General features: G+C 33.8%; 1 protein-coding gene across 3 annotated transcripts in view; it reads right to left on the minus strand.

Moving 5' to 3' along the window:
• Positions 1-17,976, minus strand: part of LOC110114100 — a 40,050-nt gene extending 22,074 nt beyond the window's left edge. For all 3 annotated transcript variants that reach the window (XM_020846875.2, XM_020846867.2, XM_028700566.1), the window contains exons 1-5: positions 17,699-17,976; positions 14,520-14,601; positions 9,013-9,116; positions 4,017-4,143; positions 1,824-1,918 (exon numbers count right to left, since the gene is read on the minus strand). In XM_020846875.2, the coding sequence (XP_020702534.1) occupies positions 1,824-1,918; positions 4,017-4,143; positions 9,013-9,116; positions 14,520-14,601; positions 17,699-17,736 (446 nt within the window). In that variant the 5' untranslated portion in view covers positions 17,737-17,976. The remainder of the gene's footprint in view (positions 1-1,823; positions 1,919-4,016; positions 4,144-9,012; positions 9,117-14,519; positions 14,602-17,698) is intronic.
• Positions 17,977-18,343: the final 367 nt, after the last annotated feature.

An 18,343-nucleotide genomic window follows, 5' to 3' on the forward strand; every position in this document is an offset into this window, starting at 1 on the left:
AAATTTGTGATGTCCAGCTAGACCGGTTCAATTAAACCGGTCCCATAATAGCAGTGGTCGAGTAGGTGCAACGATTGAGCAGGTGAACTCAAGAGCAAGTGGGCTGGAGCAGAGCGAAGCTGCCAATTTTGAGGGTGATGCTTTGAACACAACTCCTCACGTGGAATAAGGTGAGCTCGTTCGATCTATTAGAGCTGAAGGCAAGGAAGAGAGGAGTTTATATGTGAGGGAAAAAAATTGTGTGAGGGGAAGATTTCGTACTCTTATTGTTAGAGAAAAGGTGAGTAGTTCGTTATTTTTTTACCTCAGGCAAAGTAGAAGGTTGAAGAAAGAAAAGAAAAATTGGAGCAAGTAAATTTCTAATTGAGAATGAGCTTATAATTTTAGTTTGATTTGACTAATTTAATTATACAATTGTATGTTCTAGGAAAGAAAAACAAGAAGCTGGTATAGTTTGTGTGATCTTGATTCAACGGGAAGAAAAATAAATTGAATTACTTTTGAATTGAAATTTTAAAAAACGTTTTATAAACCAAGAAATTATAGTATTTAAATATATATTAATATTTATACATTTATTAAATTAAAATTTTGATAAATTAATATGATTGTTTACATACATAGTTTTATTGCTATATTATAAACTATAATTAACCATTGATTTATTCTGAAAAACTCAAACTATAAAATTGAAATTTTCAGTTAAAACCCTTGTTAATTAAATGGTTGGTCAAGAAAGTTTTGAGTACCGAAGAAGATGATCAATTGAAAAATAGGTAAGAATTATTTTATCGTATGTTTAGACTGAAAATTATTTTAATGGCACTTCAGTTAAAATCAGATATTTCTTTTATTTGAATATTTTTTGTTATGTAAGAGAATTGTGAATGTCGTCCGACTGTCTTTTTCCACCTCATTAATTTGAACTTTCAAACCGAGTTGTGACATCCTTCCCTTCTCACCATCTACATCTTCCACTCTCCAATCAATCCAACCACCTTCCACCCGTTAAACAATGGGCCATTCCTTCTTTCAAAGCCAATGTAATTTACTAATGTGCATCCACCCTTTATGCTCTTCTATTAGATATATTAAGGAGATATATTAAGGAGTCCTAAGAAGCTCCACCTCTATTCATATTCCTAAAATTATATAGTTTGAAGGGTTGTTGGGTTGCAAAAATATATAGTTCGAAGTAAACTAAATACAAAAGATTTAATTTTTTTAGCATTTTGTTAGAACAAAAGCAAATACAAAGTAATCTATTGAGGTATTTAGAATTACTTACCTAGCTCATTTTCAGGGGGTTTGAAATTCGCTCAATTTTGATGACATAAAAAATGAAGCTTCGCCCACCACCACTCGCCACCGACAGCTGACCACCACTAATGATGCCAGCAATTGTCGTTGGGACCATTATCGTCCAACATCCACACTATCGACCACCACCACCGTTATCGAACACAACCAATATCAATTGTTATCATTGCCCATAGTTGGCATAATTCAAAAATTGGTTGTGCATTATAAGCAACCAAAGATTAAAAAAAAAATTAAACATCTAAATTTTTTTTACAAGCAACGAAACATTGGCATTTTTTTTCAAATACGTGATTTTACTATATGCTATATTTTAAACTTATACATTATCCTACAATGCTTAACGTAATTCATAAAACAAAGTTATACAAAGTAATAAATAGTTGCATTTGATTTCATAATGAAACAATAACCGCATAAAAAAGATTCATTTAATAGGGGATGGATTGCATAGGGAAATTTTAAGAACACGTTAAGAATAAATCAAAGAATCCTAAACATACCTCGTAACAGCACCCATTGAGCGCCCCCATAAACCAATGCAAGAGACATTTGCATCTGTCCTTAAGTGATTTACCACAGCCCTAAGATCATCTTTCTGATATAACACAAATAAGAGTCAAAATTGAGAGTAAAGTAGATACATAAAAAAATAAAAAATATTCATCAAAACCAAAAAAACAACTTGTATATGAATCTTCTAAAACAGAAGTACAACCAAATACAAATTCATGTTATAATGTGATTTAAAGATCCAAATAGTTAGATTTAGCAAATGTTGGCAATTTCAAAGTGAAACTTACAATTCAATGGTACCTAATGCCTAAAATTCCTTATGGAAACCATCAAAAAAGGAGCATAATAGAAATAATTGTTATTGAAAACAATAACATATATAACAAGAACAAAAACCAAAAATATCATCATAGTCATCATGCTTAGCTCTATCCTTGGCTCGGTTTAATGAATCTTTATTTACCGCTCATTTTTATTAAGTATTATTTGAGGTCTAAGATTTATATTTGAGTAAATCTTTTAGCAGTTTTGTAAATGTTGCCTTTAATTTACCCCTTTTCCTACATAGTACTTACCTGCTTAAATTCTCAAAACTTCTTGATGCATTTTCTACTCTTTATTGTGCATGTACCAACCCAAATAATGTGTTTGTTTTCCACTACTTTATCTTTAGGAGTTATTCTCCCTGTCCCTCTTATCTTTTCATTTCACGATCTCATAGTTCTAATTCTTCCATCCATTCATCTTAACATTCTCATTTTTGTCACATCAAATATCGCCACTATAATGGATCTTCTTCTTAGCATAAATCCCATTATTTCTTCAAACCAACATGCTTTTTGCTAAGCTTATGTCTTATAACGCTATCATAAGACTTTATTGTACTATTCATAAATTTGATTCTTATATAATTTTATAAACTTTATACCCAAAGGATTCACCAATAACATAAGACTTTATTGTACTATTCATGTTTTTTTTTATTATGATCTCGCTGAAAATATCTTAAGCATTAACTTTCTCATTTAAATATTCCACAAAATTATTACGTATTTCCTGGGTCTATATAATTAACTAAGATCTTAATATCTTAATTTATGTTGCATCTAACTTGATGCATTAGGCCCATAAATGTTGATCTAAATTATAGCACTTAAACTTGTTTTCATGATTCCTGCATGTATTTAACATCCACAAAAAAATAAAAAAAAAATAAATTAACATTCATAAATAATCAGTCTGGAATATATTAACATTTCTAATAGCATTTTCCTTTTAATTGTTGACATTTAAATCAATCATGCTCATTATTTAAAACCAGAATTATGACAAGTAATACTGGAGATCAGCTCATTGATAAAATTCTTTTGTGCACAGGTAAAGTTGAATGCAAATTGTATAATAATAGCTATTCAAGAAATTTCAGTGTGAGCTGAAGAGAAGTTGAGATGCGCAATTGAGAGATCACTTTTTTATCACAAGAACAAACTACACGTTACATCATTAACTGTAGCAAAATTATTGAAAAAAGACAATTTTCAGCTAAAATGTAAAATATAACTATCTATAAAACATTAATATTTACTGCACATTAATCCATAGGCTCACTGTGAGAAAGACACGTAATAGCTTAAAGATAATTGAAATCAGTGCTTAAATAACCTAACCTGTATCCTTCTTCTCAAAGTACAGCAACTTTAGGGTGTCTGTCGTGTTGTTTGTAAGTCGTCGTCATAGTTTTTTTTTATTTGGTTTTAAAATTGAAATGTAAGAGTTCGTTCTTCCCTATTGTTCTCGTCTCTTTTCTCCTCCTTCTCAATTTCGTCGTTAGAAGTCCGTCATGTCTCTTTTGTAGGCGAAGGGTATAGGCTCCCTATATCTTTTACCTACATCACTACGACAGTTAACTTTATACACACCAAATAGGTGCAATAAGTACATGGTAGTTAAACAAAGCAACCACATCCAAAATGATCAAGAAGTTGCCCTCATTTACAAGGGAATGAAAAACTCCAAGACAAAGTCTGATATCAGCGTTAATGCTCGTTATAAAGAAGATGTATCATGCAAACAACTGTTAATTAAAAATAGAGGCTATACGCCAATAAAGGAGTAATCAATAGAGTCATTCTGCTTCTCCAACTCATCAAACAGATTTTCATCATAAAGTGAATGCTTACTTCATTCCATCCCAAAGAGACATGCTCCCCTTCTGATAGTCCAGATCCTGAAAAATCAAGGGCAAAAACCGAAATGTTTGATGGCAGTAATATAATAGCAGCTTCACTAGCATCCGCCCTGCACCCACTGAAATAAATTTACACTATGTTATCAAAAAAGAATCAGCATCACCAACATGAAGAATTCAAATAGAAACCACTAAAATAATAATCAAAGAGAAATCTATGTTTTCTAAAATTGAAGCCCTTTTTCTTAAAATACACTTAGCGAAACTAAGCATAATATTGTCCGATTCTCTTTGCAATGAACAGCAAAAAAGTGAATTTATGAAGAATTAGGAGATAGAATGAAGAGCTTAATATTTCATCACGGAAGAAGCCAAAAACGAGAAAAAAAAAAAAGTTTGAAAATGGTTAGCAACTTTCAGGCCAAAGTAAATAGGGCGATAATAGATGGGGTTACCAAGGTGGAGATGATCTTAGAGACTATCCTTTGCCTTTATCTAGTTCAAGTCAATTTATATCATCAATAAGATGAATCAGAATTTGATTAACTCTTGCATAAACTTAAAGTTTTTTAGCCTATTTTCAGGGCAATGGATGTTGAAGCAAATGTTGCTGAGGACATTTGGAAATGATAAATATGGAAGAAAAATAAATAAAGAATTTAGAAGAAAATGAAAAAAAAAAAAAGAAACAAAACTAATGACCAAAAGGCCAAAGAAGAATATTTCCAACGTGATCAGCATAGTTATCGAAAGAGAAACTTTAAAAAAGTATCTTGAAAGCTAAAGCAGAAGAAGAAATATGTTAAGTAGAGAGATTTGAGAGAAACTAATCATGTTTGTCGTTCTTGCAGGCGCTTAGTTCTTCAAGGGAGCTTGCCACTGGGGACTTAATGATGAGAGTGTACAATGGAACTTTGGTTTCAACAACATCACTTGATCTGAAAAATGTTTGTTTTATTCCTGGTTTTGGAAGAAACTTAATTTCTATTTCTAGGTCGTGTGAATACTTATTTAGAAATTCTTTTAATAATAACTCGATAATTATTTTGAGAAATGGTTTAAATATTTGTTCCGCAAATTTAGTAGATACTAGATAGTCTTTATTTTTAAATACTTGTTCCTAAATTACTACTAAATGTTGAAATGTTCAAAATTGCTTTGCCAGTGTCCAAAAGACAAAAAGATTCTCATGATGATGATGATATATATCACTGGCATGTTAAGCATGTTCATGTTAACCTAAAATAGAATTGAAAGAGTTAAAAAACATGGTCTAATGAGATCTTAAAATTGACATTCTACCTAGTTGTGAATCCTATCTTGAATGTAAAAACTAAAAAAAAACTTCATCTACAAATGATTAAAGAGCCAAACATCTTGAGTTGAAACATTCAGATGAATGTGGACCTCTAAATGTTCACGTAATGGGTGGGTATGAATATTTCATCATCTTTCTTGACAATTTTTTCCGATATGGCCATATGTATCAAATACAAAAGAAATCTAAAACTTTTGGTAAGTTTAAGAAATTCCAAGCTAAGGGTGAAAAACAATTAGGTAATTCAATTCAGATTCTCAATCTGATTGAGGCAATAAATATTTAAATTCAGAGGTTATTGATTACTTGATTAAGCATGGCATTTTATCACAGCTTACTACATCTAGTACGCCTCAACTAAATGTTGTTATTGAGAGAATAAATAGAACATTGCTAGACATGATGAAATATAAATTGAGCGTGTTTATTGAATGGTAACTGAGAGCAATGAATCCATATTTTTTGCACTATTTTATAAATTCTTTTTGAGTTAAGATTTGTAACAAATATTGTAATAAACCATTAACCTCTCTGAACCAGACTAGTAGACCCCTCCCCCTCCATGCAACCCAAACCTCAATTTTAGCTGCTCTACTCCATCACGTGAACACAAGATCACTCCCTCTGTTGCCAATCAGCATGCAAATCTCTGGCTTCTTCATCTATACTCCCCCTTAAAAAGATCGCAACAGGCTAGGCATCACATACCGTTCCCGTCGCAGCCATCAAGCTTCTTCGAACAAGCAACCATTCCTCTCTTGTGCCCTTCCTCCAGCCCTCAAAATCAATTTCCCTTATCTCCTTCTTCTCCTTCAACAATCGAGAGCAAGCCTCAAGCCATCCTCCTCCCTTTCCCTACCACTAGCATTTGTTTTGATGAAGTTTTAGGATAGATATTATGATTAGGTTATTAGTATGATTTTATTCCAAATAGGTTGAGTAGATTGCAACTATTTCAATTAAATATTATTTGAATGCCATTAATTTCATACTTATAATTAATTGAAAGTTCGTGATGTGTAAGAGCTTCGATTTAAGTTTAACTTAACACAGTTGAATCTCAAATAAATTTAAAATTGTGTATAACTCAATTTGAAGTAACTTTATTTATTAGAGAATAAACATATCATTCTTTGTTAGAGCCATTATCCTTGGTGTTTGTAATAGGTTCTTATGTATTGTAAGTTGTTAGTCCTACCACCAGTACTCAATTATTTGTAATACACACGTTTGTATATATCGTTTAATTTTCATTTTGAAATATCAAGTAGCATAGATCATTTTGTCTTGATTTATTGCTACACAAATTCATGTATATTGAATTGATTCCACTAGTAATAACATCAGTTTTTCATGTACATTACCTCTATTGAATGTGATATATTATTTACTTCCATTGCCTATTCTTACCTGTTTTACTTAGAATTACTTGTATATAAAATTTTATCTTTTTAGTATAAAATTTGTTCAATCAATCTCAACTTTTGAACTTTATTCAAGGGTTAAAGTCAATCCCTTCACTATGTCCCATTTTAAAGGGTATACCAACTCCAAACCATATTTTTCCCTTACATTGAGTTTCAAACTTTGTTAAAATAACAGGCTTTGAGCTGTTTTCTGATGATAGACAGCAACCCATTGACGGACGGCAGGTTTTGTTTTGTTATTTTTGATGTTTTGAATAGAAGGATTAGAGAGGAAATGTAAGGAAAGGATTTTTGGACACCTTTTATATTTTGTCCATATTTATAGATTAATAAAAGATATCTTAATAAATAAATAAATAATTATAGCATAATGAATAATTGCTCTAATATAATCCTTCCTAAATCAATCACCTATATATGGAAGGAGATCAGTGTGATCCAGGTGAGCCTCCTACGGATTCCATCCTAGCTGTGAGATCAAAATGCCAAGGGTCAGCTAGGATTTAATAGGTGAGGCTCCCATGAATTCCCATCCTAGTTGTGGGATCAAAAAGCCAAGGGATGACTGGCAAATGGCTTTGTGAGGTGCAGAGCATTGGCATGATAGAGACCATCGACAAATTAGTGGGGTTAAATGAGCTAATTTTTTACTAGACATTAATGAGCTAGAGGAGTCAAAAATCAAATATTAGGATTTGATTTGACCCCCCCCCTGCCTACATCAACTAGCACCGAGAACATACACCGAAAAGCATAGGGAAAGCGACGGAATAATGGTTTGTGGGTTGGGATCACAAGTGCAAGAGCAAGGTTTCCTACACCAGGTTGTTGCACAAAAAAAAAAAGCAATGGTGCAACACCAAGGTTGAGTGCAAGCGGGGAACAAGAAGTAGGTAACAATGTGAGGAGTAAGCGACAATAATATTAGAGTTCACAAGGGGATGTTCAACAATGATATTCCATTAAACATCGCTTAAGAGCAATGTGAGATGCAACACGTCACACAAGCATGATGGCTATGGGTAGGGAATGCAATCAATGGTCTATAAGTGCAAGCAAGATGAGTGCAATTGAAGGTTGTGACATTAAAACAAATATAATCAGTTGTGGGCACATGAAGGTGCAACGTTAAAAGGTACTAATAAGTAATACCAAAATATATCAAGAAGGGCAAAAGAGGAAAAAGAGAAGGGAAATAGCTATTGACAATGGACCTAAGAAGAGAGAGAGATGAAAAAGGGGCAACTGCTCAAATAGCAAAAAATCATTCAACCATTAATATGCCTCAGCCTAGCCTTAATGGTCCCTATTTATAATAAAAGCAACCATTGGGATACAAGTAAAAAAAAAACAATAAGAAAATATGGCAAGAAATAAATACTAATAAAAAAAGAAACATATCCAAATATTTCTCAAATATAAATTTCTCAATAAAGCAAGAAACAATCTGATCAATCACACTGTTGATGCCGAACTTAATTATGGATTGAATGGTCAACATTCGACACAACCTGAATTCTTTTCCAATCCCCTACAATTCTTCCATTGTCATGGACTTACTTTCGGTATGGTGCCGAGTGCTGCTGGTTGTAGCACAAAGATTGACACATTCCATCATTCCCATTTTTTTTATGACTCTTTCCATAATTTGTTCTTCACTCATCTTTCATTGTAATATATGAATCATATCCTTGCTTTCATCTAAAGCATTATACACTTGGTTATGCAAGCATGCTCAATAAGTTAAGCTTACCAATGAAGAATGTTTAGCACATGATTAAGACAGGAATTCAAAGACATGTACTTAAAGTTTAAGAAATGTAATCTACAAACCATAAAAGGAAGGAAATGGGGCACTTCCTTAATTATTAATTTACTCTTCTATGTCAGTTGATACACAATGATGAAGAACCCAAGAAAGATTCTCACAGTTAAGAAGATAAATAAGAATCCCATGACCTCAATTAGATTAATCTTACTTATTATCATAAGAAGTCAACGTATCAAATGTATCAAGGCAGTACATATTATATTGAGAACTTCATATTTTTCCAGTAGTTTACCAATATCAACATGATGTGAAGAAAAAAGTTAGCAAAACGATTTATAACATGTTTCCTAGTGTTACCATATCAGAACATATTTTTTCCAGTTTCCAAATCACCAAAACAAGAAAAATAGACAGGATAAAAATGAAAATTTTTATGGAAAAAAAGGAATCAGTCAGTAAAACGATCTTCTACCTGTTTCCATGGCAATATATGACACAGGGAAGAGCCTTTCCTTCTGGAACCTCAAGGGGTACATAGTGACTGCATTGAAGTACATATCCCCTACTATTTTTGATCTGCAAAAGTTCTATAAATTAGAATTTAGCCTCTTATTGCTAGTTGCTGAACTCATTGACGTGAAACAAAGTACTTTAATGGCAAGAAAGACCCTTAAATCATTCTATGCATGTGAATGTTGAATTAAATACCATCACAATATAATATCAAGGGTCAGGAACTTGACTCAAGGCTTTAACAAATCGATATGTCTGATAACTAAACATGTAGAGAATCTATCGTCCAAGACATTAAATGGACAGAAAGATATGTTCGCTAATCAGACAAATGGACAAGCACAAAAGTAGATACATATTTAAGAATTTAATGGATACAAATTTTCTTAAGAGACAACCTGTTCAATGTCATGATTCACAAATGAAATACAGCCACATATGCAATAACATATACACGTGAAATGTCTTATAAATGTAACAAACAGGCGAAAAAAAAAACATTTACCCAAGCCAGCCCTCATAGAACCGTGGCTAGCCAACTGAAATGATGCTTTACTCCAAATATAACAATTCTCTCTCTCTCTCTCTTGTAATGTTTGCCACCTCTGAAGTCGTGATAAATAGGAGTTCGGATTTTGGTTGTAGCCAAATTCTCTTCACACATGATTGCAGTCCCGGATGTAAACTCTTGCAACTTTCCCCCTTCATTCATCACCACAAGCCCTCACCACTGTCTTCTTAAATTAGTGAAGCAACTTAACCGAGACACCACAAGCTTCTCTAACCCTCATCTTCTTCATTATTCTCTACTTCCAGTCGCATGACCATTTCTCAGCTCACCTCATGGAATATGTCCTCTATCGTAGGAATGGTCATAAATAATCTGCATGTCATCCACCTCAACAAGATGATGCGGACATCGGCACGAAAATCTGGCGCATCTATCACAGGAGGCGTCGTAAATCGACGGCTCTGATTTAAGTTGTCATTTATGAATTATTTTCTGCATTTTAGTTTCTATTTTATGTTATTTCCTGTTTTACCCCTAAGTTAATTTATTTGAGTGTTGTAGCCCGAGGGGTAATTTTGTAATTTTTTTTATTTTCTCATGTTGTGGCTTATATATATGGCCTTTAGCTATTGTAAGAGGATGGTGAATTTGATATGAAAAATTTTGTATTCCACACTTTGTTCTTGGGAGAGAATGAGAGTGAGATTCCTACGAGAGGAATCAAATTTGTCAACAGCCGCATGATGGGTTCGGACTCGTGAGTTGAAGTCCCTTGGAGAAGGGCAAAGCGACCTTAATACTAATTACAACTGCATTACTTACTAAGTCTTATAGCTCACCAGTATTTTCATTACTGGCTGTTGTTATAGGAAAAGGGAAAGAAAAAAATGGTTGCTGACTAGTTCAAGTATTTCAATCCTAGATATTAATTTTATTTCTGTTTGTAAAACTAAACTAAAGGTATGTTAATATTCCCATGGAATGTTTGTTTCAAATTTTTATGGCTCTGTAATTATAATTTATGATTTCTTAAAAATTTTAAGTACTTCCGTTGATGTACTGGTAAAGGTTTATGATATGTTAATATGTAAACATGCAAATGATGGATTGTTTCAAATGGTTATAAGATCAAAAATGTTATATTTTATTTGTAACACTCTACAGTACTGTTTAAGGGTACCGTAGGGTGTTACAAGCTAGGAGCCATCCGATATGTTTTTCGTCAGTATAGATATCACCAACTATCATCTCCATATCCGATTTAAAATAGGGCTAATCAATGGAAAAAATAGAACTAGTTCATCAAGATCAAGGTTGCAATTCAAGAACAAGTATCAAAGCTACTCGTTAGATTTATCAGGGAAGCCAAGCACCTTGAATGGGTCCTGAACATTGTAATGGTCAAAAAAGCTAATAATAAATGAAAGTCGTGGGTAAACTTAAAAAAAGTCAAGGAGTTTGCACAAGTAACTCGTACTTATTGGTAAGGATGGATATATAGGTGGACTCAGTACTCAAAAGTTCTTTAGTTTGTTAAACGACTTCTCAGGCTACCACCAAATATGGATCATCCAACGATGAGAAAAACACCACGGTTATTATTAATGAAGGGACTTCTTGTTACATGGTGTGATCATTCGATTTGAAGAATGTAGGCACCACATACCAATGGCTGTAGATAATATCTTCCAACAATAGAAAGAAAGGGAATTAAGATTTAAGTCAACGGCTTGTTTATAAAGAGCAAGTCGTTGACCAAATATGAAGACTTATAAGAGACATTTGTAACATTAAAGAGGTATAATATGAAATTGAATCATTCCAGGAGCTTGTTTGGCACAAATTCAAACAAATTCTTAGGAATAATGATTACGTCGGCCAATATATCTCCAAATTATGACAATGTATAAATGGTCTAGAGGCTGCATCACCATGTTTAGTCAAGGGTGCCTTGCAGCTAACTAATCAACTTGTCAAACTACGTTGATTTATCTTGCGCTTGAGAAAGCGAAACAAAGAACTCTTTAAAGTTACAAAAACTAAAATAAATTTGAGTGAATGACCAAGTATGAGGAGGCTTTCACTGAAGCTAAGCAACTCTAAAAATCATCACCCATTCTCGTGAGCCCTCAACTAAAGATGTTATTCCATACTTGGGATACCACAACATGGGGGCAACTATGTCCTTAAGCAAGAGGAGGCAGTAGTAGGTTGTGTTCAATGTTAATCACACCCTCAATGGTTCAGTGTAAAGATGCCCTCTAAGAAATTGGTGCTAGCCCTGAACATTTTTTGCCTGGAGATTGAGGGCCTCCTTCCAAGTACATCCCATCAAAATGGTGATTGACCAGCCCATACACCTATATTAGTGGTTCATTAAGAGCAATCAATTTAACATGATTCCCCAAGACCAACCGAAAGAATAAAGGATCCTGAATGTGTTTATTGATGGAGCCTCGCGGAAGAATAGCAATGGAGTTTTGTGCTATACTTTCATTCAACTTAGTTTTAATGAAACTGACAATCAAATGGGGTACAAAGTTTTGCTTATTGAACTGAGGCTGGTGGCCAAAATTGGAGTAAGGAGTTAGTACTCCACGCCGCTCACAACTGATGGGGAATCATATTATTGGATCATATGAAGTACTAGACCCATTTTAAAAGAAGTAACTAGAGAAGTCATAGCATCAATAGCAAGGTCTGACTATCTCAAGGTGAAGCATGTGCCTGAGGAAGAGAACCAAAAAGAATATTTATTTGACAAATATGGTAGCCCTCATGCCACCTCATTAAAAGGTTTAGTTCCATCTAACAAGGAGCCAAAAGCCATATTCAGATGAAACCCCGAGATGGGTGGATGAGGTAGAGCTTTATCTAAACAATGAGGTACTACAAGTAGGTGCAAGAATGTCCGGTCAATTAGGTACCAAGTAGCTAGGTGATTTTAACTAAAATGGAGTACTTTCAAGAACAGTTTCACCAAATTTTTTTCTTCTATGCCTGGTAACAACCAAAGCACAAACGCTGGAAGATATCCATCATGGGGAGTGCAAAATCCATTTGATGATAAGTCCGGCCAAACAATATATTTTGATAGTGTTTCTTCTGGCTAACATCCAAGATCATAATCAAATTTGCTAAATCACGTAGAGCATGCAAAGCCCATTCTACGATTCTTCACTGATAGGTTCAAGAGCTCTGGTGGATCACCAATCTCAAGTCCCATTCTACGATTCTTCACTGATAGGTTCAAGAGTTCTGGTGGATCACCAATCTCAAGTTGCTTGTGATGCAAAGGATTAACATTGTTAACGCCCCTCCTAAGATTAGTGTTTGAATAAGGTTCCTATTGGCACTGGTCGATTACTTCACAAAATGAGTAGAATTGAAAGCCTTAGCCAAAGAAACCACTAAAGTGTTGAACAAATACTTGGTTAACCATGCTGCTAGGATGAAATTCTAGTCAACTAACAATGATGAGCCAATAGAACCTACAGTGTCGGTACCCCAACTTTCGATGGACCAAATTAGTGACAATAAATTATGTTAACATTTATTTGACACTCATGACACTTTGCAATGTGGTTAATGCAACCTTGAACCATGTTTGGATAATATTTGTGTATTCATTTAATTTTAGTTGTTATTTTGGGGCTAGACTGGTGAACATCGCAAAAGTCCCTCATGGATCTATGTTGTAATAGTCTTGGATTCTTCCTCCCTTCGGCAATACAACTATTGTTATATAAGGTCATCATTGTTCACTTCATGGCCCTAAATGTCCTAAAATCATTCATTTCCTTTATATTATTTTCATCAATTAATAGAGTACTAAAACACAATGATAATTTGATCTTGATTAATTCAATCAAATTTCAACTAGAAACTGTTTTAATCATAATAGTTGGGTTGATTATATATTCATTTAAATTTTCACTAAACCGTTTTAACAAAAATTTTATAATTCAGATTTCTTACTTAAATTAATTTAACCTAGAACGGTTTATGCCATAATCATAGATCAAGGAAATTATCTCTATAGTTTTTATTTCTCACATTCCTATGTATTTTAACAAAAATCTTAACTAATGTAACTCAAACCATATGTATGTGTAATTAATTTAGAATAATTGTTATTACTTTACTTTGCATCCCTTTTTCACCAACCAAACACCAACATTTTCAAAACCCTTGCATTTGGAATACTTTACACCCATTTTACTTCCAAATATAACCTATTGGATTGATTCGAAAACTATTAGGCTAGGAGTAAATTTGTTAACAATATATATTCTTTGAATTCAGGTATTATTATTTCAATAGGAGCTTATTTATTTTAACATGGCCTTTGTTTAATTTCAATTATTTGTGGTAATTATCTTTTTTTTTTCATTGATTTGATGTTTTAATTTCTCCTGATGATAGAGTGTTAGTATTTTCATTAATTCAAAAAATTACATTTTATATATTTTATTGTTATAAATTTTTATTTATTTCTATATGTGAATCTTACTTTGGAATACAAAATTGTTTCATTTTGCCTTAACTCCAGGGATGTAACTAGCAAGTTAATGTTAAGTTCTTTTATCATATTCAAATTGCCAAACTTGCACCTTCATTCACATCTAGACCATGACAATAGATGACACACCACCCATTCCTCGTTATAGTTGAATTCATGTTGATAAACAAGCCATATATTACATTTCACAAGAAAAAAAAATGTATGCAACAAAGTCACCATCTGACATAGATGCGGATCTAAATCACACTCCTTAATCAATTTTAATATAAGAGAAAAACACAAAGAAAGTAACTATAAAATGACTCAGAAAAAACTAATAATTCACACGATGCATTTGAGATACTAAGCAATTAATGTTGTTAGAAAAGCAATTCCCAACCTCCCACTTTAAAAATAATCAACAAGCTTCATGAAGAGACATTATTATTACCTCCAAGTCCTTTCTCATGAACCATCTCCCTTTCAACATGAATTCTTGATCCAGCAAATCATTTTTTGGATTATAATCAGCTCTGTGGTTGGTCAAAGAAGAAATAGTTAAACTCTGTACAAGAATAACAAGCTAAGAAAAGAAACAAAAATCTAGAAAAGACTATGAGAGGGACTCTAAATTAAAAGACAGAAATTTTCATTGTATCATCTGAAAAATGCATAATTTATAAATCCTAGCACGTAGAAGTCATAAGTTTTCAAAACTCTTGATATTCATGAAAAAAATTAAATAACGTTTCATTATGCCTATCCAATAACAGAAAGCATTACAAATAGTCATTTGCCCAAAAAAAAAAAGCTATATTCCTTGTGGAAGCCTTCAAGATGTTGGCCAAGGTTGTTAAAATGTGGATAAAGAGGTTAATGAAGATGGTAAGGGATTAGGGTGTTTTTAGAGTTAGAAGGACGTATTGGAGATATGTAGAATAAGGTATTTGTGGAGATAGAACAAGTGGAACACCATAATAAGTCCTTAAAACAGAATTTTGTGGATGAAAAAAAGGAAGGTTCTCATAGCTATTTGTTCTCAAGGGATAGGAGGAAGGGCTTAGAATACTTCTGGAGATTGGTAGATGGAGTTGATAAGTGTAGAGTCTTAAGGAGACAATGGGGTTGAGCTAAGGTTTGATTGAAGAGGGCAAACCGAGAGGTGTTATTTTTAGGATTTTCTTTTACACTGTGGAAAGAAGGCTAGAGAGGATGTTAATAGGTTATAGATATGAGGAAGATGGAATGGATTGAGACTTAAAGTGCATAACAATGGTAGCAATTAAATTAACCTTATCCCAAACAACTGGTGCTCACAATGACCAAGCTAAGGAGAGGTAAAAGTTCTTGAAGGCACAACTAAATTTTCATTCCAATAATAATTAAACTTCAATTCACATCCCTATTATATCATATACTCCCTCTTACATAATGGAAACTCAAATTAAAAAACCCTTGTATGCAAGAGATAACTACTTGAATGTAGGGAGTGTGTGTGGTTATAAAATGAGGTGGCAAGGTCAGCCTATGCCTTGTGGGGAGTGGAGCGATATGGCACCATGGATGTAGGAGTATGATTTTGAAGCATCATTAGACATCTCCTTGTTGTGGGGATGAGTTGTATGAGTAATCCATGTAAAACTACCATCATTTGAATTTCAAGCCCTACGTTGGCCACCCTTGCCTTGATTTTTGCTTGAATTCTCTTGATGCCACCTTGCTTCTTTTTCATAAATGATCCTTCTATTGTGCTTGAGGAACTCACAATACACCCTTGTATACATTTGCATGTCTGTACTTACACTGCACAATGATGCAAGCAATGCTAATAAAATAGAATACAAATTGTCTATTTGTTAAAAACATTAAGAGACAACATATAAAATAAATAGCTATCAATCTGCTTGAACCTTGACCATTCTAATTTGCATGTCGCCTCTTTTGATCAAACCTTAGAACGGGAGCTTGCAGCAATGGTTCGTAGCCTCATTCACCAATGAAGGTAGCGATCTTTCACCTCTGTCGTATTTTGAAATAATTGCTAAAGGAAGCTTATTTGCGCTCTTCGAAGCCACTGTGCCTGTCACCTTCTTCAAAAGCCAAAGCACTACAGACCAAGAGTGTTGCTAAACTCCTCTTCGCACTTTACAAGAGTCGTCGTTGTCGCATGGGATTTCCATAGGGTGAGGTCGGCTTTGTTTCCTGGCAAGGAAACTGCTTTGACACTACAGGACATGTTGGAAAATTGAAGTCGTTGTGCCTATCGCGTTCTTAAACAAGCATTTTGCTTATGTTAAGTTCTTTTTCTTTCAATTATAAAACCTATAGTTTTAAATTATGTAATTTTTTTTTCTAAACTCATTTTATTGCCTTACTGGTTTACCTTTTATTTTCAGAATGTGTAAGGCTCTTATGCCTGTAAGTTTGTTTTGGTGTATCTTCTACCTTTTAAGTTTCTTAATTTTGGCAATTTTCATAAGTGATGAAGCTATAAGTGTATATGCTATCTTCTAATTGTGACAGAGGTAAATGAGCTTCCCAACCAAATTTTTGTATCAACCTTCATCTACAAGAGGACCTCCCTCTTTTGTCGCATTTTTATTATTGGATTCATAGAAGTGGGAACTAATTTGTAACCAAGCATCTTTATTTATTTTAATAGTATTTTCATTGTCTTTTTTAGTGTTATCCTTCATGAGATCCAATTTGTATTGTGAAATGTTGCTATTCTATTTAATATTGATTGATGATATCATTATGTTCACTAACCAAAATCAATCATCTTTTAATACTTTCATGAATTTATTTTAAGAATTAAGAATCAATTTTCATGCAAATGATTAGTGAAGTGAACTGTAATTTGGTTGCCAATTCTACATGTTCTAAGTATTTTAATTTCGCAAAAGAGTTATGGAAAAAAATGTCAATGCCGGTCCCAACTACAGATGAAAAAAAAAATTTTGAGATAAATTTTTTAAGAAATTAATTCAGGCCCTTATATAAGAAATTTCTGGTTCCGCCACTAAACATATTTAAATTACTTATGCATATTCATTATAGCCACTATATGGTAAGTGATACAAATCTTAATCATCCATGGGATTTTGTTTGGAAAAATGTTTCATAGCTGAAATAAAGATATTACATTAAAGAAGGGAGACAAAAAAACAGTTGGCGAGAGAGGATTCTAAATGTCTAACTGTATGCTCAGTTCTTCTTGAGGCATGAATACGGCCCTGTCCCTTTTGTTTTCAAGTTTCACCAACTTCGCTATTGTGATTCTTTCAAAGCTACTTGCTATGACTGAACCACTTCTACGGTCCCACACTCTACCCATACGATGACTTACGCGGATTCCTACTCAATTTCGGTATTCCTAATCAGGAAATCTCATCAAGCTTTACACCCTAAACCAGTCCAATATACACAAAGCCAACCAAAACCGACCTACCCCACAAACAATAAAATAAGACATTTTAAGAACCGGTTATGTAGGAGGAAACAAGGCTCATATATTGAACAATCCTCACAGGATCAACCAAGGCATAAAACATAAGAGAATAAACAAAGGGGTAGAAGAAGAACACAAAGTGCAAAATAGGAAACAATAAAAAAGCCCAATACTCATACCTCGGGGGACGGATAATGAAATTTACAAGCTGCTCCATTAGAAACTAAGATTACTACACCCAATCGGCAGACAGTTCGCAGGATCTCCAGCCAATTTGAGAGAAAAGAAGGCGCAAGAGGAGGAAAACGAAGAAGATCCAGAGGAGAGAGAGAGAGAGAGAGGTAAGGAGAGGGAGAGCAAAGAGCTGAGGGTGTTGTTCCCCTTTTCTTGTGATTCTCTCTCCCTTGTTTCTTCCCCTGTCAAAAGCCGTCCCTTCCCAAGAAAAACGTAAATAAAGAATTCGGAAACAGGCAGAACTTACAGCTCAGGCATCCGGATGTGTTCGCACGTGTAACTGTGGCTTGGCCCCGATTCGCACGTGTCCAACCGGAGCACGTTAGAGCCGAAGCCATCTACCTGAAGCTGGAGGTCGCTTTTGCTTGTGGGGCCCACTTTAAGCTGTTATTGCCCATCCTGCAAGATTCTTCGCGAAGGACGGCCGAGCGTCGTTTTGTCACTAACACATAACCGCTATTGTTTTTTAGCAAAATAGAACACTTTGTCCCACAAAAATATCCTCTCTTTATTCGTAATTTCGATTTAATTTATTTGATTTATAAATTAGTTAAATATTTTCTAAGTTGAATCGGTTCAACTCAATTCTA

The sequence above is a fragment of the Dendrobium catenatum genome, unplaced genomic scaffold, assembly GCF_001605985.2.
Source record: "Dendrobium catenatum unplaced genomic scaffold, ASM160598v2 fragScaff_scaffold_1557, whole genome shotgun sequence".
Classification (NCBI taxonomy): domain Eukaryota; kingdom Viridiplantae; phylum Streptophyta; class Magnoliopsida; order Asparagales; family Orchidaceae; genus Dendrobium; species Dendrobium catenatum.